The sequence below is a fragment of the Amblyraja radiata genome, unplaced genomic scaffold, assembly GCF_010909765.2.
Source record: "Amblyraja radiata isolate CabotCenter1 unplaced genomic scaffold, sAmbRad1.1.pri scaffold_920_ctg1, whole genome shotgun sequence".
In the NCBI taxonomy this organism is placed as follows: Eukaryota; Metazoa; Chordata; class Chondrichthyes; order Rajiformes; family Rajidae; genus Amblyraja; species Amblyraja radiata.
In genome coordinates this window covers 3361-23982 of record NW_022630917.1, presented here as the reverse complement: position 1 = coordinate 23982, position 20622 = coordinate 3361, and the positions used below count along the sequence as shown (strand labels likewise).

The 20622-nt window shown below is 47.4% G+C and overlaps 1 protein-coding gene across 1 annotated transcript in view; it reads right to left on the bottom strand.

Moving 5' to 3' along the window:
* The window catches only part of rtn4ip1 (reticulon 4 interacting protein 1), a 36345-nt gene extending 15965 nt beyond the window's left edge, over positions 1 to 20380 (bottom strand). The window contains exons 1-6 of the mRNA XM_033017118.1: positions 20222 to 20380; positions 17689 to 17757; positions 12657 to 12781; positions 7644 to 7692; positions 2458 to 2594; positions 110 to 293 (exon numbers count right to left, since the gene is read on the bottom strand). Of these exons, the coding sequence (XP_032873009.1) occupies positions 110 to 293; positions 2458 to 2594; positions 7644 to 7692; positions 12657 to 12781; positions 17689 to 17757; positions 20222 to 20347 (690 nt within the window). The 5' untranslated portion in view covers positions 20348 to 20380. The remainder of the gene's footprint in view (positions 1 to 109; positions 294 to 2457; positions 2595 to 7643; positions 7693 to 12656; positions 12782 to 17688; positions 17758 to 20221) is intronic.
* Between the last annotated feature and the right edge of the window lie 242 nt (positions 20381 to 20622).

Sequence of the window (20622 nt, the reverse complement as noted above, 5' to 3'; positions counted from 1 at the left end):
CTATTGTCTATTGTCTATAACTCTGCTCTTTGAACTTATTAATTTATGATCAGTATAGATTATGTTTTCATTGCACTGGTGTGAGACATTTTTCCAAACGTAGTTTTACCTTGAGAACTTTGCTGCCAATGGTGGCCCCTGATCGAAACACTCCATCGGCGACCCCCAGTCTATCCACATTGAACATGAATGGTGTCACTAAGGTCACATAGGTAGCTCCAGACCATGGCTTCAGCAGGCTCAGGGCCCAGTCCTCTGTGTGTCCTCCCACGTTATCCAGGATAAAATCAAACCTGCACAAGAGACGAATGGTTACATTTGGGAAGTAATTGCAGATGCTGCTTTATACCGATGAGACACTAAATGCTGGATCAACTCAGTGAGTCGGGGAGCTTCTCTGGAGAAAAGGAATAGGTGACGTTTGAGGTCGAGACCCAAAACTTCACCTATTCCTGTTCTCTAGAGATGCCACCTGTCCCGCCGAGTTACTCCAGCATTTTGTGTCTATCAATGGTTTAGTTTAGTTAAGTTTAGTGTTGCGTGAAAAGTGTGCGGAAAGACTATCCATGATTACAACAGAGCCGTCCATAGTGTACAGACACAGGAGAAAGGGAATGATGTTTAGTGCAAGATATAGCCTAGTAAAGTCCAATTAAAGATAGTCTGACGGTCTCCAATGGAGTAGATGGTAGCTCAGGACCACTCTCGAGTTGGTGGTGGGACTGTTCAGTGCCCAATAACAGATTATAATGCTGGCAAAGCATATCTACAAATTCCCACTGAAGGCAACGGAATTAGTTTCAGATTCATGGGAGTATCGGCCTGTAGCAGTGCGGTGTGTAGATATATACATACACACACTCATACACTATTCATAAATATCATATTTATATTATATACCACCAGGGGGCGCCGCACGATGGCAGCCTCGCCAACAGTCTGTTTGTCTTTTCGTCTTTTTTGTTATTTTTAGTGTGTTTTAAAAGTTTGTGTTATGGTTTGTTTTATGTGGGGGGTGGGAAGGGGGTCAGGGGGTCAGGGGGTCAGGGGAAAGTTTTTTTCAATCTCTTACTCTCAAAAACAGGAAGGCAGATTACTGTCTAAATGGCGTCAAGTTGGGAAATGGGGAAGTACAACGGGATCTGGGGGTCCTTGTACATCAGTCTATGAAAGCAAGCATGCAGGTACAGCAGGCAGTGAGGAAACACAGGGAGTGGTGAGTCTGTGGAATTCTCTGCCTCAGAGGGCGGTGGAGGCAGGTTCTCTGGATGCTTTCAAGAGAGAGCTAGATAGGGCTCTTCAAAATAGCGGAGTCAGGGGATATGGGGAGAAGGCAGGAACAGGGTAGTGATTGGGGATGATCAGCCATGATCACATTGAATGGCAGTGAATGGCCTACTCCTGCACCTATTGTCTATTACCTTGCCGGAGATGCGATTGTTCTCCAGATCGTCTCTCTGGTCGCTCTGCAGCCTAACAACATGGAGCTGGAGGCCTTGCTCGGGACTGACTTTGAGACCCACCGTGGGGACTAGCAGAGCCAATCCCTTGCCTGGGATTTCACCACCGAGGAGCTCGCAGTCTCGGGTAGAGACCGATGTCGGGAAGCTCCAAAAGATGCAGAAGGTTTCGACCAGCCCCGGCCCGGGGTCAGATCGCCCGGAGCGGGGAGCTGACATCCCCCCGATGCAGGAGCTTGATCGCCCCGACGCGGAGGGCCTGACTGCCATCAACTGGAGCCAAGAGTCTGTGGAATTCTCTGCCTCAGAGGGCGGTGGAGGCAGGTTCTCTGGATGCTTTCAAGAGAGAGCTAGATAGGGCTCTTAAAAATAGGGGAGTCAGGGGATATGGGGAGAGGGCAGGAACGGGGTACTGATTGGGGATGATCAGCCATGATCACATTGAATGGCGGTGCTGGCTCGAAGGGCCAAATGGCCTACTCCTACACCTATTGTCTATTGTCTATAAGATTGTCCCGTCAACGGAAGGCTCGAGGCCCGCGACCGCGGGAGAACAATGAAGGGAAGAGATTGAACTTTTGTTTCGCCTTCCATCACGGTGAGGAATGTGGGGGAATCTCTGTGGTGGATGTTAATGATAAAATGTATTTTGTGTGTTTTGTTCCTTTTTAATGGTATGACAAATCAAATTCTTCGTATGTTGCAAAACATACTTGGCTAATAAAGTATATGATTATGATTGATACACACCATTTATCTATAAACATATTTGTTGTCATATAAATGTATAAAATAACTTTTGTTGTTGTTTATTATGGATTTTATAGAGTACTATGTGTTGTGCCGCTGTATGTAAGAATTTCATTGTTGTGTTTCGGGACATACGACAATAAAACACTTGAGTCTTGTGCACACGGACTGAAGAGACAGCCTTGGAAGGTGGTCAGAAACAAGTCACAGGTTTGCGAGTTCCCGTTCGCTATGGCACATGACTTACGGTTGCAGATCCTTCAGCTGCCCCTCCACACTCCGAGCTTGATAGTCGACAAGGTGATCCGCACCCAAGTCTCTCAGGAACGAGCAAGCATCTGCTGAGCAGGTGGTGGTCACGTGGGCACCCCAGGCTTTCAGAAGCTGCACAGGAGGAAAGGTCCAGTGGAGTTTAGAAGAATGAGGACGGACCTCATTGAAACGTACAGAATAGTAAAAGGCTTGGATTGAGTGGAAGTGGAGAGAATGTTTCCACTAGTGGAAGCGTCTAGGACCAGAGGTCACAGCCTTAGAATTAAAGGACGTTCTTTTAGGAAGGGGATGAGGTGAAATTTCTTTCATCAGAGGCTGGTGAATCTGTAGAACTCTGATTGTCACTGCCACTCATTGTCAGTGGATATTTTTTAGGCAGAGATAGATAGATTTATGATTAGTACAGGTGATCTGTGCAGAGGTTATGGGGAGAAGGCAGGAGAATGGGGCTGTGAGGGAGAGATAGATCAGCCCTGATTGAATGGCGGAGTAGACTTGATGAGCCGCATGGCCTAATTCTACTCCAATCACTTATGACCTTATGTGATTAGACCTGCTACTTTGTACGGCAGTCACAGCTAGAGGTTTGGTTACGATTACAATTTTAGTTTAGATTAGTTTAGAGATACAGCACGGACATATGTCCTGCAGCCCAGCGAGCCCACGCCAACTGAAAAATTGCCTAAGTAGGGACAGGCCCTTTAGGTAGTAGCTCTACCACTGCCCCTATCAATGAATCCAAAAGTAGTTGAACTAAAAATAACACCAATCATTGTTCATAGATTCACACGTTGTAGGATCAGAATTAGGCTATTCGGCTCATCAAGTCTATTCTGCCATTCAATCATGGCTGTTCTTTCCCTCTCAACCCCATTCTCCTGCCTTCTCCCCATCACCCCTGACATCTGTGCTAATCAACAATCTGTCAATCTCCACCTTAAAAATACCCATTGACTCGGCCTCCACAGCCGCCGGTGGCAATGAATTCCACAGATTCACCAGATTTGGGTGATCACGATGGCGCAGCGGTAGAGTTGCTGCCTTACAGCGAATGCAGCGCCTGAGGCCCGGGTTCAGTCCCGACTACGGGTGCTGTCTGTACAGAGTTTGTACGTTCTCCCTATGACCTTTGTGTGTTTTTTCCGAGATCCTCGGTTTCTTCCCACACTCCAAAGACGTACAGGTTTGTAGGTTAATTGGCTTGTAAATGTAAAAAAATGGCCCTAGTGGCTGTAGGATATATTGATCGCTGGTCGGCGTAGGCCCGGTGGGCCGAAAGGCCTGTTTCCGCGCTGTATCTCTAAACTAAACTAAACCACCCTCTGACTAAGGAAATTCCTCCTCTGGTTCTAGACTCTCCCGTGAATGGAAACATCCACGTCCATTGTAATTTAATCTAACACACTAAATGCAGAAAGTGGAGCAGGTGGGATTGAAGATAGGTGGAGGTGACAGGTGGGGAATCATAGTCATAGAGTCAAACAGCCCTTCAGCCCAACTTGCCCATGCCAACCAAGATGCCCACCAACACTTGCATTTGGCTCATATCCCTCTAAACCTTTCCTGTTCACGTACCTGTCCAAATATATCTTTTAAATGTTGTAATAGTCCCTACCTCAACTACTTCCTCTGGCAGCTCCTTCCATACGCCCACCACCCTTTGTGTGCAAAGGTTATCCCTCTGGTTCTTGTTAAATCTTTCCCCTCTCTCACCGTAATCCAAGGTCCTCTGGTTCTTGATTACCCTACTCTAGGTAAAAGTCTCCGTGCATTCACCATATCTATTCTTCTCTTGTTTTTATGCACCTCTTTAAGATCACCCCTCAGCCTCTGAGCTCCAGGAGTAAAGCCAGAATCTACACAACCTCTATCTATAGCTCAGACCATGGGGGCAGAAGGATTGAGGGGGCTGGGGGGGTCTTACATGGCTGTAACTGTGAAAAGCATAGTAATATGATGAGCAGACCTGGGGACTAGCAAGCAGCACACCACATGTGTGTCGGCATTTGCTGCTGGCTTCTTTTTTAAGTTTAGTTTAGTTTATAGATACAGCGCGGGAACAGGCCCTTCGGTCCACCGAGTCCACACTGACCAGTAAGAGGAATAGATCAGGTAGATGCACAGAGTCTCTTGCCCAGAGTAGGTGAATCGAGGACCAGAGGACATAGGTTTATGGTGAAGGGGAAAAGATTTAACAGGAATCTGAGTGGTAACTTTTTCACACAAAGGGCGGTGGGTGTATGGAACAAGCTACCAGAGGAGGTAGTTGAGGCTGCGACTATCCCAACGTTTAAGAAACAGTTAGACAGGTATATGGATAGGACGAGGTTTGGAGGGATATGGACCAAACACGGGCAGGTGGGACTAGTGTAGCTGGGACATGTTGGCCGGTTTGGGCAAGTTGGGCCAAAGGGCTGGTTTCTACGTGGTATCACTATGACTTTATGACTAAGACACCAAATGTGCAAACTCCACACAGGCAGCACTTGAGGTCAGGATCGAGCCCAGGTCACCGATGCTGTGAGGCAGCAGCTCTACCAGGCCTGGATAGAGTGGATGTGGAGAGAATGTTTCTACTAGTGGGAGACTCTAGGACCAGAGGCCATCATCTTAGAATAAAAGGACGTACGTTTAGAAAGGAGATGAAGAGGAATTTCTTTAATCAGAGGAATCTGTGGAATTCATTGCCACAGAAATCAATAGATATTTTTAATGCAGAGATTGACCGATTCCTGATTAGTACGGGTGTCAGGGGTTATGGGGAGAAGGCAGGAGAATGGGGTGAGATGGAAAGATAGATCAGCCATGATTGAATGGCAGAGTATACTTGATGGGCCGAATGGCCTAATTCTGCCCCTAAAACATATGTATTTATGAGCCAGCTACACCACTAGACCACTCGTTACGAAATAATATTACTAAAAGAAACAGGAGAAACAAGGAGCCTTTCACTGTACCTCAGTACACGCGACAATAAACTAAATCAAAAAAGCAAAAAGACTGGTGGGAAAACCGATCCAGAATTCTCAGAAAATAGTCCCAATTAAACTAAATGAATATCTGTTTATGCAGCTTTGAGTAACCACAACACCTTTCCTCTGAGTGATTTATATTTGATAAATAATCATTAGGCAGGTTAATTTCCACTTCACCAGTCCGGACTGGAACTCATTAATTTTCTATGGCTTGGCATCAGGGACTGTGGATGAGGTCTGTGTCGGCACAGTGAAAAACATGTATCTGTTCCAACCCCAGATGGCCAGTTACATCGAGGGATCGAAAACACAGGAGTCACGGGACCTGATCCAAACAAAACCCAAACAGATTTATCCAGAAGAAAGAACACTCTATTACAGCATTTAACACTCCATAACAACATTTTAAAGGACACTTAGTTAGTTTTAGTGTACCGAGGTACATAGAGTCACAGAATCATAGACTGTTGAAACAGGCCCTTTGGCCCAACTTTCACCAGACTGATTCCTGGGATGGCAGGACTTTCATATGAAGAAAGGCTGGATAGGCTCGGCTTGTACACACTAGAATTTAGAAGATTGAGGGGGGATCTTATAGAAATTTACAAAATTCTTAGGGGGTTGGACAGGCTAGATGCAGGAAGATTGTTCCCGATGTAGGGGAAGTCCAGAACAAGAGGTCACAGTTTAAGGATAAGAGGGAAGTCTTTTAGGACCGAGATGAGAAAATCATTTTTCACACAAAGAGTGGTGAATCTGTGGAATTCTCTGCCACAGATGGTAGTTGAGGCCAGTTCATTGGCTATATTTAAGAGGGAGTTAGATGTGGCCCTTGTGGCTAAAGGGATCAGGGGGTATGGAGAGAAGGCAGGTACAGGATACTGAGTTGGATGATCAGCCATAATCATATTGAATGGCGGTGCAGGCTCGAAGGGCCAAATGGCCTACTCCTGCACCTATTTTCTATGCTTCCCACACCAGCCAGCATGTCCCATCTACACTCGTCCCACCAGTCTGCGATTGGACCATATCCCTCTATAGCAAAGACCTGGGTTCGAACCGTGACTACGGGTGCTGTCTGTACGGAGTTCTCCGTGGGAGCTCCAGTTTCCACTTACATTCCTAAGACTTGCAGGCTTGTAGGTTAATTGGCCTCAGTAAATTGTCCCTAGTGCGTGGGATGGAGCTTGTATGTGGATGATTGTTGTCTGCATGGGCTTGACGGACCGAAAGACCCGTTTCCATGCTGAATCTCTGAAAAAATGTTTAAAAATTCAAAGCGCGGGGAGGTGGGATTAATAAGAGTGCCCACTCGTACGATTGGGCTAAATGTACGATTCTTTGACTCTGTGAATTTAATTGAAAACAGATAGCAACCTGTATCCAGATCACATTAAACAAGTTAAAAACAATCTCACAGTCTCCATCACAGGAAATAGACTATCGACTACATCTATTATAAACCTACTGACTCCCACAACTATCTCAACTGCATTTAATCCCACCCTGCCTCCATCCCTTTTTTGCATATCCCTCATTCATTTGTTCTATAGTATATCTCTCTATATCACTGTCTATATCTCAATAGACAATAGGTGCAGGAGTAGGCCATTCGGCCCTTCGAGCCAGCACCGCCATTCAATGTGATCATGACTGATCATTCCCAATCAGTACCCCGTTCCTGCCTTCTCCCCATATCCCCTGATTCCGCTATCTTTAAAAGCCCTATCTAGCTCTCTCTTGAAAGCATCCAGAGAACCGGCCTCCACCGCCCTCTGAGGCAGAGAATTCCACAGACTCACCACTCTCTGTGAGAAAAAGTGTTTCCTCAGCTCCGTTCTAAATGGCTTACTCCTTAATCTTATGGCCCCTGTTTCTGGACTCCCCCAACATCAGGAACATGTTTCCTGCCTCCAGAGACATTTCCAGAGAACCGGAGTCCAACACCCTCTGAGGCAGAGAATTCCACAGACTCACCACTCTCAGTGAGATTTGTTTCCCTTTGTTTCCCTTTCCCCTGACTTTCAGTCTGAAGAAGGGTCCCGGCCCAAAACGTCACCATAATCCTTTTCTCCAAAGATGCTGCCTGACCTGCTGAGTTACTCCAGCATTTTGTGTCTATTTTCGGTTTAAACCGGCATCTGCAGTTCATTCCTGCAAAAGTTAATAACGTGCATTTCTTTACCTGAGTAGCAAAGGTACCGACTCCACCCGAGCCTCCAAGGATCAAAACCCTGCATTGAAGAAGATTTTAAAAAGTTACAAAAAACTAATAAACTACATTTTTATCTCTGGAAATCTGAAATATTATTGCCTTTACATGAAACAATAGTTCAGGAAAATATAAGTAGTGATGTGGGATAGGAATCACTTGATAGCTTACTGAATATCCTGGTTACCTTGGAATGTTCAGCACTATAAACAATACGTACATTTAGTTTAGAGACACAGCATGGAAACAGGCCCACTGAGTCCACGTCGACCATCGATCACACGTTTACACTTGTTCTATGTTATCCCATTTTCACATTTCTACTCGCTGCCCACCAGGGGTAATTTTACAGAGGTCAGTTAAACTACAAGCCTGTACGTCTTTGGCATATGGAGGAAAACCCAGCAGTCACGGGGAGAAAAATGGATGCAGCTTTCCACTCAGGTGATGCAGAGGCCTACAGAACAGCAAGGTCCAGTCTGAGGAAGGGCATCAGGGAAGCAAAGCACCGCTAATCGAAGTGTATCGAGGAGCATTTTAACAGCTCAGACTCTCGACGCGTGTGGCAGGGCATCAGAACCATCACCGGCTACAACAGCTCCACACACGCACAAAGCTCATCCCTCCCTGACGACCTGAACTGTTTTTTTGCCAGGTTTGATTGCGCCGACAGCAGTGACAACATACGGGCACAGCAGGGACCCTCACCACCGGTGCTGACTCTGAGCCCCCACGACGTGAGACGGACCCTGCAGCACATCAACCCCAACAAGGCCACCGGACCTGACGGAGTACTAGGGCGGGTTCTGAAGCACTGCGCAGGGGAGCTGACTGCGGTGCTCACGGACCTGTTTAACACCTCCCTGCTGCAGGCCTCCGTCCCCACATGCCTCAAGACAGCCACAATCATCCCTGTGCCAAAACAATCAGCCATCAGGTCCCTCAACGACTATTGGCCAGTGGCGCTGACACCGGTGGTGATGAAGTGCTTCGAACGTCTGGTACTGGGACACTTGAAGAACAGCATCCCCCCCTCCTTAGACCACCACCAATTTGCCTATAGGGCAAACAGGTCGACGGAGGACGCAATGTCACTGGCCCTCCACTCCACCCTGACACACCTTGACTAGCGGGACAGTTATGTGCGGATGCTATTCATAGATTATAGCTCCGCCTTTAACACCATCCCCCCCCCCCCCCATAAACTAGTCACCAAGCTGGACCACCTGGGCCTCAACACACACCTGAGCAGCTGGGTCCTGGACTTTCTCACCGACCGACCACAGACTGTGCGCATGGGGAGGCAGGTCTCCTCCAGCATCACCCTGAACATCGGTGCACCACAGGGCTGTGTGTTGAGCCCCTTCCTCTTCTCCCTCTACACTCTCGACTGCAAACCCACCCACGAGGCCAACACCATATTAAAGTTTGCAGATGACACCATCGTGGTAGGCAGGATCACGAGTAACAACGAGGCCGCCTACAGGACAGAGGTAGAGAACCTGGTGAGCTGAAGCCGTGAGAACAACCTGATCCTCAACGCAGCAAAAACAAAGGAGATGATCCTAGACTTCAGGAGGAGACCGAAGACCTTCGTCCATCAGCCCATCACCATTAACGGCGAGACAGTGGAGGCTGTGCAGAACATCAGGTACCTCGTGGTCAACATCAGCCACGGCCTGACCTGGACCGTCAACATCACGGCGACGGCCAAGAAAGGACTTCAAAGGCTTCACTTCCTGAGGTGCTTGAAGAGGGCACGTCTCCCACAACAGCTGCTGGTGAGCTTCTACAGGTCAGCCATCGAGTCAGTTCTCACATACTGCATCACAGTATGGTACTCTGGCTGCACCGCAGAGAACAGGAAAGCTCTCCAACGCGTCATTAAGACTGCTGAGAGGATCACTGGCACCCAGCTCCCCAGACTGGAGGACATCTACCGGACCCGCTGCATCCGGAGGGTCAAGGGCATCATTAGAGACAGCACACACCCTGGACACTGCCTCTTCACCCCCCTGCCCTCAGGAAGACGATACAGGACACTGAGCGCCCGCACGACAAGACTAAAAAATAGCTTCTACCATAGAGCTGTGACACTACTGAACTCTATCCCCCTCCCACACTGATTCCCCCCCTCTCTCTCACACACCCGCCCATACTCCTATATGTTTATAGTCTAATTTTTTAATAGTTCTTTTTTAAACATATTTTTATACTCATATTCCTGTGCAGCTGGAGGACTGCTCCAACAAAATTTTGTTGTCTTGTACAATGACAATAAAGATTATTATTATATTATTATTATTATTATTAAACGCGCAAACTCCACACAGAGAGCATCCTCGATCAGGATTGAACCCGGGTCTCCGGCGCTGAGGCAATGACTCTACCAACTGTGCCATCGTGCCGCCCACAGGTTTGAGTGAAGAAACATCTGATAACTTGGGAAAAATATTAACTGTTTCCTGGCTGTAGAAACATAGACAATGGGTGCAGGAGGAGGCCATTTGGCCCTTCGAGCCAGCACCGCCATTCATTGTGATCATGGCTGATCGTCCCCAATCAATAACCCGTGTCCGCCTTCTCCCCATATCCCTTGATTCCACCAGCCCCTAGAGCTCTATCTAACTCTCTCTTAAATCCATCCAGTGATTTAGCCTCCACTGTGGGAGGGAATTCCACAAATTCACAACTCTGGGTGAAAAGGCTTTTTCTCACCTCGCTCCTAAATGGTCTCCCCTTGCCACATCTACCCTTGACACAGTCACTTATTCACATGTATTTTGGGAAAGAGCAACAAATGCTGATCCTGGGTTAGTGGGTATAAGGTTTACAATTTTAGTGGATTTAAGTTTTGTAATTTAACATACCCGTCATGCAAAGTTTTTTCACAGTTCAACGGTACTTATGTAGTCTTACTATAAATGGGCAGCATCATACCCAAGTGCAAGAACAATATATTGGAGCAATACACAAGAGTCAGGAACAGCAAATTAAGGGTGGCACAGTGGCGCAGCGGTAGAGTTGCTGCCTCACAGCACCAGAGACCGGGCACTCTTTTAAATGCTGTTATAGTTCCTGCCTCAAGTACCTCCTCTGGCAGCTTGTTCCAAAAACCCACCAAAAAGATGCCGCTCGGGTTACTATTAAATCTTTCCTGACTCGGTGTGCTGCCTGTACGGAGTTTGTACGTTCTCACTGTGACCGTGTGGGTTTTCCCGGAGTGCTCTGGCTTCCACCCGCACTACAAAGACCTGCAGGTTTGCAGGTTAATTGGCTTCTGTAAATTGTCCCTAGTGTGTGTAGGATAGTGTTAGTGTGCGGGGATCGCTTGTTGGCAAGGACTCGGTGGGCCACAGGGCCCGTTTCCTCGCTGTATCTTTAAAACTAAACAAGTGTACGGGGGGATCTCTGGTCAGCACGGACTCGGTGGGCTGAAGGGTCTGTTACCAAACGGCATCTCTAAAATAAACTGAAGCAAACAAATCAGAAAATAAAGGAAAGAGGTGGGATAGGGGGAAGAAGGAAGGCATTGAATTGGCAATTCTACAGTGAAAACTATATCCCAAGTGTCGTGCATAGTCTATCTTGCTCTTTCTTCACTGTGCATGTGAATGTTACTGTTGTTGGGAGAGTTGTTAAAAGGGTTTATTTTTGGGTGCGTAGAAGTACATTTAGTTCCACTTCCCTAAAATTCATCATTGCAAAGGAACTGTTTTCAGCACATATAAAATGTACCCACATTGGTCATGGTGCATTAAACATTATGAAACACAGTAACGGATCTGATTTTTATTAAATGCTAAAGTGTGAAATAGCACAGGAACAGGCCCTTCGGCCCACAATGTCTGTGCTGAACATGGTGTTAAGTGAAACTAATCTCCTCTGGTCACTAACCCTCCATATCTATGTGCTGAGGCAAAAGCTTCTTAAATGCCACTATTGTATGTGTGTATGTGCCTCAGGCAATGAATTCAACAGATTAACCACCAAATTCTAACTAAAGAAATTCCTCCTCGTCTCCTTTCTAAAGTTACATCCTTTTATTCTGAGCCTACGGCCTCTGGTCCTAGACTCTCCCACTAATATCAAATAGTAATACAGCGTGGAAACAGGCCCTTCGGCCCAACTTGCCCACACCAGCCAACATGTCCCTGCTACACTAGTCTCACCTGCCCAAGTTTGGCCCATATCCCTCCAAGCCTGTCCTATCCATGTACCTGCCTAACTGTTGCTTAAACGTTGGCATAGTCCCTGCCTCAACGACCTCCATTGTTCCATACACCCACCACCCTTTGTGTGAAAAAGCTACGCCTCAGATTCCTATTAAATCTTTCCCCCTTCACCTTAAACCTATGTCCTCTGATCACCTACTCTGGGCAAGAGACTCTGTGCATCTACCTGATCTATTCCTCTCATGATTTTATACACCTCTATAAGATCACCCCTCATCCTCCTGCACTTCAAAGAATATCAAGTCCCAACCTACTCAACCTCTCCCTATAGCTCAGACCCTCAAGTCCTAGAAACATCCTCATAAATCTTCTCTGTGCCCTTTCCAGCTTGACAACAGTTTTCCTATAACATGGTGCCCAGAACTGAACACAATACACTAACTGTGGCCTCACCAGCGTCGTTTACAACTGCAAATCATTACCTCCAAACTTCTATATTCAATAAAAGATAGACACAAAATGTTGAAGTAACTCAGCGGGACAGGCAGCGTCTCTGGAGAGAAGGAATGGGTGACGTTTCGGGTCAAGACCCTTCTTCAGACTGGCTTCTATATTTAATACTCTGACTGATGAAGGCCAATGTACCAAAAGCATTTTTTGACCACCCTATCTACCTTCAAGGAACTATGCACCTGCGCTCCTAGATCCCTCTGCTCTACAACACACCCCAATGCCCGACCATGCATTAGTGGAAACATTCACTCCACATCCACTCTATCCGGGCACACGCGGTAAACGAGGCTTCCATTACCGTTTGCCGCTGCAGTTGTCTTTGCTCAGTCCTCCAGTGGTCACCAGGGCCGACCAGGTCGTCAGGGCAACGTAGGGCAAGGTTGCAGCTTGGCTGTGGCTGAGCTCCTTTGGCTTGTGGCCCACCTGATGTGAACAAGCCCTCTGGTTAGAAGAGTGAACCAACTTTCAATGACGCATGATCTTTTCATTTCAAAGAGAAAGAAACGTGCTAAAGGGAAGTATGAGGCCACCGTGGCTGACAAAGAAAGTCAAAGACAGCATAAAAGCAAAAGTGAAGGCATCTAACATGGCAAAGATTAGTGGGAAGCTGGAGGATTGGAAAGCTTATAAAAATCAACAGAAGGCAACCAGAAAATCAAAAGGGGAGAAAAGATGAAACATTAATGTAAGTTAGCCAATAATAAAAAAACAGAGGATACCAAAGGTTTTTACAGATAATATAAAGAGTGAAGGGGAGACAAGAGTGGTCATTGGACTAGAAAATTATGCTGGAGAAATAGTAATGGGGAACAAAGAAATGGCAAATGAACAGAATAAGCTTTTGCCGCAATCTTTAAAATGCCTGAAATTCAAGAGAGTCAAGGGGTGGAAGTCAGTGGAGTGGCTATCATTAAGGAGACGGTGCTTGGGAAGCAGAAAGGGCTGAAAGTGGATAATTCACATGGACCAGATGGACTGCACCCGATAGTATTAGTTGTGAACTTTCAAGAATCGCTAGAGTTGGGAATGGTTCCAGAGGATTGGAGATTCGCAAATATAATGGAAAATCGCAAATGACAGGTACATGGATAGAACATGTTTGGAAGGATATGGGTCAAATGAAGGGAGGTGGGACTAGTATAGAAGGGACATCTGGTTGGTGTGGGTAAGTGTTGGCATGGTCGAAGGGCCTGTTTCCATGCAGTATGATTCTATCACTCTGTGATGGCGACCCGTCCACATTTCCAATAAAGACCAAAATTCATTGTTAGTTTGGAAATAATGTGCTGGAGTTAGCGGGTCAGGCAGCTAGTAGTAGTAGTGGTGGTGGTAGTAGACCCCTGCTCGGTCATGAATGACCATGGGTGATGCATCCTAGTTTGCAGGTGATGTGTGGTCGGATGCAAGCCTGGGCGATGTCATATGGAGGACAGGGTGTTGCCCATGCAGCATGTCCCCCCTCTCCACGTCGCTGATCGATCCAAAGGAACAGCAGGGCCGTTACAGTTTGGCACCAGCGCCGTCGCAGGAGCTGCCAGAGCGAGGTTGTAGACAACGACAAACTACCTTAGGGGCTCCGACTCCGGATTTTCTTGAGGTTCACTCCTGGAGCCTTTTCCATGACTGGATATGGCTACAAGGCAGTGGAGGTTTTAAATCAGAGTTTCCCCTCTCCTAGATGGACTGCCTTCCCAGGCCGACGAGCCCCATCTGCCCGAGACTCATGGAGGGGGTGGGGGGGGGGGGGGGGGGGGGGGGGGGGGGGGGGGGGGGAAAGCTTCTACCTTCCCGTGCAGGTCTATAGCACCTGCCCAAAGATACTGCCCGGGTCAGGCAGCATCTTTGGAGGAAAAGGATAGGTGATGGTGTGGGTCGAGACCTGTCTTTAGACTGAAAATAGGAGGGATGAAGAGCTGGAGGCAAGAAAAGACCAAGACCAATCATGGCCGGCAACAGATGACCTCGGGCAGGGTGGTGCCTGGTAGATCCATTGTTGGCGTGGGAGGGTGTGAGCTCAAGAGAAACAATGTGGAGAACTGTGGAACAGGTTAAACGTCTGGGATGGAGGGAGGGGGCAAGAGAGGGGAGTGTTAGTAGGACTTACTCACAATGAAAGAATTCCGCGTTCATGCCGCTGGGATGTAAGTTCCCCAAGCGTTACTCCGGCACTGTGTGTCTATCTTTGGTATAAATCAGCATCTGTGGCTCTTTGTTTCTTCATTGTCAGTTTGATTGGTTTTGTACTTGTCCACTTCCTAAAACCGTATGCATACTAGCAATACTCGACAGTACAATACAAGCCCACTTCTTTCAATTTAGAAAACACTTCAATTGATCTTTATCGACTCCACAACGCACTTGCTGAGATGATGCAAGAATATTTCAGATGAAGTGTTGCTGAACCAAGTGCACGGTGGAGCAGCAGTAGAGTTGCTGCCTCACTGCGCCAGAGATCCGGGTTCGATCCTGCCTACGGGTGCTGTTTGTACGGACTTTGCACGTTCTCCCTGTGACCTACATGGGTTTTCTCCGGGACCTCCGGTTTCCTCCCACACTCCAAAGGCGTACTGGTTTATAGCTTAAATGGCTTGGTAAAATTGTAATTTGTATAAGAAGGAACTGCAGATGCTGGAAAATCGAAGGTACACAAAAATGCTGGAGAAACTCAGCGGGTGCAGCAGCACCTATGGAGCGAAGGAAATAGGCAACGTTGCCTATTTCCTTCGCTCCATAGATGCTGCTGCACCCGCTGAGTTTCTCCAGCATTTTTGTGTACCTGGTAAAATTGTAACTTGTCCCTAGTGTGTGTAGGATAGTGTAAGTGTGCGGGGGGTCGCTGGTCGGTGGGTCCAAGGGCCTGTTTCCATGTCTCTAAACTAAATTAAGAGTGAAGTGACACTACAAAGGCTTTCTCATCGCCTCTCACTGCAGGGAAACATCACTCCCTGTGTTCACCACAAACATCCCTGCTTTCATTCTTTTTCACAGTAATTCATGCTTAGAATCATCGTTATAGAGCGTAGAAAAGGCTCCTCAACCCAACTTATCCACAGTGACCAATATTTCCCATCTAGACTAGTCCCACCTGCCTGAGTTTGGCCCATATTCCACTGAACCTATCCTACCCATGTACCTGTCTAGATAGGCACTGAATCTGAAGAAGTTCATGTTCATAAGTTATAGGAGCGGAATTAGGCCATTCGGCACATCAAGCCTACTCCACCATTCAATCATGGCTGATCCATCCTTTCCTCTCAATCCCATTCTGTTGTCTTCTCCCCATAATCCCTGACGCCCATACCAATCAAGAAATGTCACCCATCCTTTTTCTCCAGAGATGCTGCCTGACCTGGTGAGTTACTCCAGCACTTTGTGTCTATCTTTAGTATAAACCAGTATCTGCAGTTCCATTCTACGCATGTAGCTGTTTAAATGCTTCGTTATGACAATACCTATCTCAACCTCCTGCTCCGGCAGCTCGTTCCATACATCTACCACTCTTTGTGCAAAAAAGTTGTCCCTTGGGTTCCTATTAAATCTTTCTCCCCCCCCCCCCATCTCACCTTATACCCATATCCTCTTGTTCTCAATTCGCCTACTCTGGGCAAAAGACTCTGGCCGACTCATTTGGCCGATCTATTCATCTCATGATCTTGTACACACCTCTATAAGATCACCCCTCAGCCTCCTGTGTTTCACAGTGTACCAGCTCCTGTATATTGCAGCATCAACCACCAGAATAAATCAATTAATTTTCTAACAACTGAATCTTTCGGATTGCTAATCATTATGCCTAATTAGCGGAACTGTAGTTCGTAAACAAATGAATCTCTGCTCTGGAGTTTAGGATGAAACAACTGCCAATTAAAAGCCAGAGATTTTGATTGGAATCAGTATCAGGGGAAATCTCCGGATCTGTTTCTCCTTTTACACTCTGCTATCTTGGCCTGGGTTTTGCTGGCAATTGTCAATGTTCCAGACAAAACCAGGTTGGAACTAACAGGAATACAAGAGACCGCAGCTGCTAAAAGCTCGAGCAAAACACAAATTACTGGAGGAGCTCAGCAGGTCAGGCAGCAACTGTGAAGGGAATGGACAGACAGACGATGTTTTGGGTTGTGATGCAGAGTAGAAACAGGCCCTTCGTCCCAACTTGCCCACACCGTCCAACATGCCCCATCTACACTAGTCTCACCTGCCTGCGTTCGGCCCATATCCCTGTAAACCTGTCCTGCCCAGGTTTAAATGTTTCTTAAACATTGCGACAGTCCCTGCCTCAACTACCTCCTGTGGCAGCTTGTTCCATACACCCACCTCTTCTTCAATCTGACAGAGTAAAGGAAGAGAAAGGGGGGAAGAGGAAAGGGGGGAGGGGAAAGGGGGGGAGGGGAAAGGGGGGAGGGGAGAAAGGGGGGAGGGGAAAGGGGGGGAGGGGAAAGGGGGGGAGGGGAAAGGGGGGGAGGGGAAAGGGGGGGAGGGGACAAGGGGGGAGGGGAAAGGGGGGAGGGGAAAGGGGGGAGGGGAAAGGGGGGGAGGGGGAAGGGGGGGAGGGGAAAGGGGGGGAGGGGGGAAAGGGGGGGAGGGGGAAAGGGGGGAGGGGAAAGGGGGGAGGGGAAAGGGGGGAGGGGAAAGGGGGGAGGGGAAAGGGGGGGAGGGGAAAGGGGGGAGGGGAGAGGGGGAGTGGGGAGGGAAAAGGGGAGGGGGAAGGGGGAGGGGGAAGGGGGTGGGGGAAGGGGGGGAGGAAGGGAGGGAGGGGGAGAAGAGCAGGTGAGGGGGAAGCGGGGAAGGGGGGAAGTGGGGGAGGGGGGAAGCGGGGGAGGGGGAAGCAGGGAGGGGGGAGGGTGGTCGACAAGCCTGGGCCCACATGATCTCAAGAAGGGAGATCATGATGGGGAATATATAGGGTACAGTCTTTTACCAGAGGTAGGGTAATCAAGAATCAGAGGACATAGGTTTAAGGTGAGAGGGGAAAGATAGGAACTCGAGGGACAACTTTTTCCACACAGACGGTAACGGGTATATGGAACAAGCTACCGGAGGGGATAGTTGAGGCATGTACGATAACAACATTTAATAGAGATTTGGACAGGTAAATGGACAGGAAAGGCTGAGAGGGATATGGACAAAATGCATGCAGGATTCCCCAGTTTCGTTTATTATCATGTGTATTGCGGTACAGTGAAAAGCTTTTGCTGCGTGCTATCAAATCAGCAGAAAGACAATACATGATTACAATCGAGCGTTGCAAACTGCTGGGTGAAAATTGAAACCAATTAAATAATAAGCAGACTAATGGACCATTCTATACAATCAATCTCCTCTGAGCTTACCTCATTTGCACTTGCCACCACAAATTCTGCCAATGTTCCCTGCTTCCAGGGTGGAACAGCTGCCCACACCTGAAAAGGAAACCGAACAAGAAAAGTCACGGATATTACATTTGTTGGACTCCGCAAAAAATATCAATGACAACATGCATTTACATAATTATATTGAGGACATAACAAACTGCAGATGTTGGTACAAAAAACCCCCCAAAGTGCTGGAGCAACTCAGTGGATCCGGCAGCATCTCTGAAGAACATGGATAGGCGACGTTTCGGGTCAGACCCTTCTTCAGTTTGATTTCAGTTATAGCGGAAGGACCTACTGACCTTCACTGCCAGGACCCGGTTGCCGACACTACCCCCGGCCCGCTCCACCTCCCCGGCCGTTTCCAGGCTGGATCCACTGACGCTACCGTTGGCACACACAGCTATACTGGCAGCTTTCAGGCAGTGCCTGCCTCTGCCACCACCAACAACCCTCCCCTGCACTCCGGCCGCCCAAGGCACACAACCATTGATCCGCCGATCCGATCCTCAACTCTCCTGGATACCGGGCCCAGTTCCAGTCCAAGAGGGTCTTGACCCAAACGTCACCTATCCATGTTCTCCAGAGATGCTGCCTGTCCCGCTGAGTTTCTCCAGCACTTTGTGTCTTTATGTGTGTCAACCAGCATCTGCGGTTCCTTGTTTCTACAAAAATGCTGGAGTAACTCAGCGCTCCAGGCAGCATTTCTGGAATGTTTGCAGAAGGGTTCCGACCTGAAACGTCACCTATCCACATTCTTCAGTGATGACTTTGTGCTGAAATTAGCAGTTAAACTTCCAATAGTGACCATACTTCATAAATATTTAATTTGCCGTAAAGCACCTTTGTCACATCCAGAGATTATGAAAGGCACTTTGTATGCAGGTTCTCTCTTTTTCCATGTGTTACATGGATAGGAAAGGTTTAGAGGAATATGGGCCAAAAGCAGGCAGGTAAAATATTTGTTTACTTTATTATTGCTATGTGTACTGAGGTACAGTGAAAAGCGGGCTATTAGTTGCATGCTATCCAAGGACGAGAGGGCATCTTATTGAAATATAAAAGATAATTAAGGGTTTGGACACGCTAGAGGCAAGAAACATGTTTCCGATGTTGGTGGAGTCCAGAACAAGGGGCCACAGTTTAAGAATAAGGGGTAAGCCATTTAGAACGGAGATGAGGAAAAACTTTTTCACACAGAGAGTTGTGAATTCGCTGCCTCAAAAGGCATTGGAGGCCAATTCTCTGGATGCTTTCACAAGAGTTAGATAGAGCTCTTAAAGATAGCGGAGTCAGTGGATATGGGGAGAAGGCAGGAACGGGGTACTGATTGTGGATGATCAGCCATGATCACATTGAATGGCGGTGCTGGCTCGAAGGGCCAAATGGCCTACTCCTGCACCTATTGTCTATTGTCAGTCAGCAAAAAGACTATACATGTTTCCAATCAAGACATCCACGGTATAAAGATATAGGATAAAAGGAATAATGTTTAGTGCAATACAAAGTTCATTAAAGTCCAATTGAAGATAGTCTAAGGGTCTCCCATGAAGTAGATGGTAGCTCAGGACTGTACTCTAGTTGGTGATAGGGTGGCTTAGTTGCCTGATAACAGGTTACTATATAATCCTGGCAAAGCCCATCTACAACTTCCCACTGAAGACAACAAAATTAGTTTCGGATTCATGGGTGTGCAGAGGAACATCAAATTTGAAAGTCCGGTGTAGAAGGGATACCTTTTCGGCATGGACAAGTCCCCCCCTTTCTGTGTTGCATGACTCTATCTATTTTATAATGTAACAGCTGTAGGCACTGGAGGTTAAAAGAAAAGCAAGTAACCCTCACTTAGTGATGTTTCCACTAGTGGGAGAATCCACGATCAAAGGCCACAGCCTCATAATAAAAGGACGTTCCTTCAGAAAGGAGATGAGGAGAAATTTGTGGAACCTGTGGAATTAATTGGTACAGACGGCTGTGGAGGCCAGGTCAGTGAATATTTTTTTCTACAGGCTCTTCGGCCCACCGAAGTGCGCACCGACCAGCGATCACGGCACATAATACTATCCTATACACACTAGGGACAATTTTACACACACCAAGCCAATTAACCTACAAACCTGTACATCTTTGGAATATGGGAGGAAACCGAAGATCTCGGAGAAAGCCCACACAAGTCACAGGGAGAATGTACAAATTCCGTACAGACAGCACCCGTAGCAGAATCAAACCCAGGTCTCTGGCGCTGTAAGGCACTAGCTTTACCACTACGCCACCGTGATGCCTAAAGTTGAAGATTGACAGATACCCTATTAGTAAGGGTGTCAGGGTTTATGGGGAGAAAGCAGGAGAATGGGGTTGAGAGGGAAAGTAGATCAGCCATGATTGAATGGCAGAGTAGACTTGATGGGCCGAAAGGCCTAATTCTGTTCCTAGAATTTATGAACACATGAACTTAATCTGTGCAGACACAAGATTCTATCAGGCACATCGAGAGACACAGTCTAATAAGTACCTCATCTCCAGGTTTGAAATAAGATACATCCAGTCCAGTTTCCATGATGACACCAGAGACATCGCGGCCCAAAATCATAGGAAATTCACTCCCAGCAGCTTTTAAATGCAAGGGGTCACGTTTCATTCTTAGTGCGATAGCACCATATCCATCTTTAAGAGACAACAAACAAGCAGTCTATTGGTAGTTTAGTTTAGAGATACAATGCAGAAACAGGCCATTCGGCCCACCGAGTTCACATCGACCAGCGATCCCGACACATTAACACTATCCTACACACACTCGGGACAATTTTTCACTTACACCAAGCCAATTAACCTACAAACCTGTACGTCTTTGGAGTGTGGAGGAAACCGAAGATCTCGGAGAAAACCCATGCGGGTCACAGGGAGAATGTACAA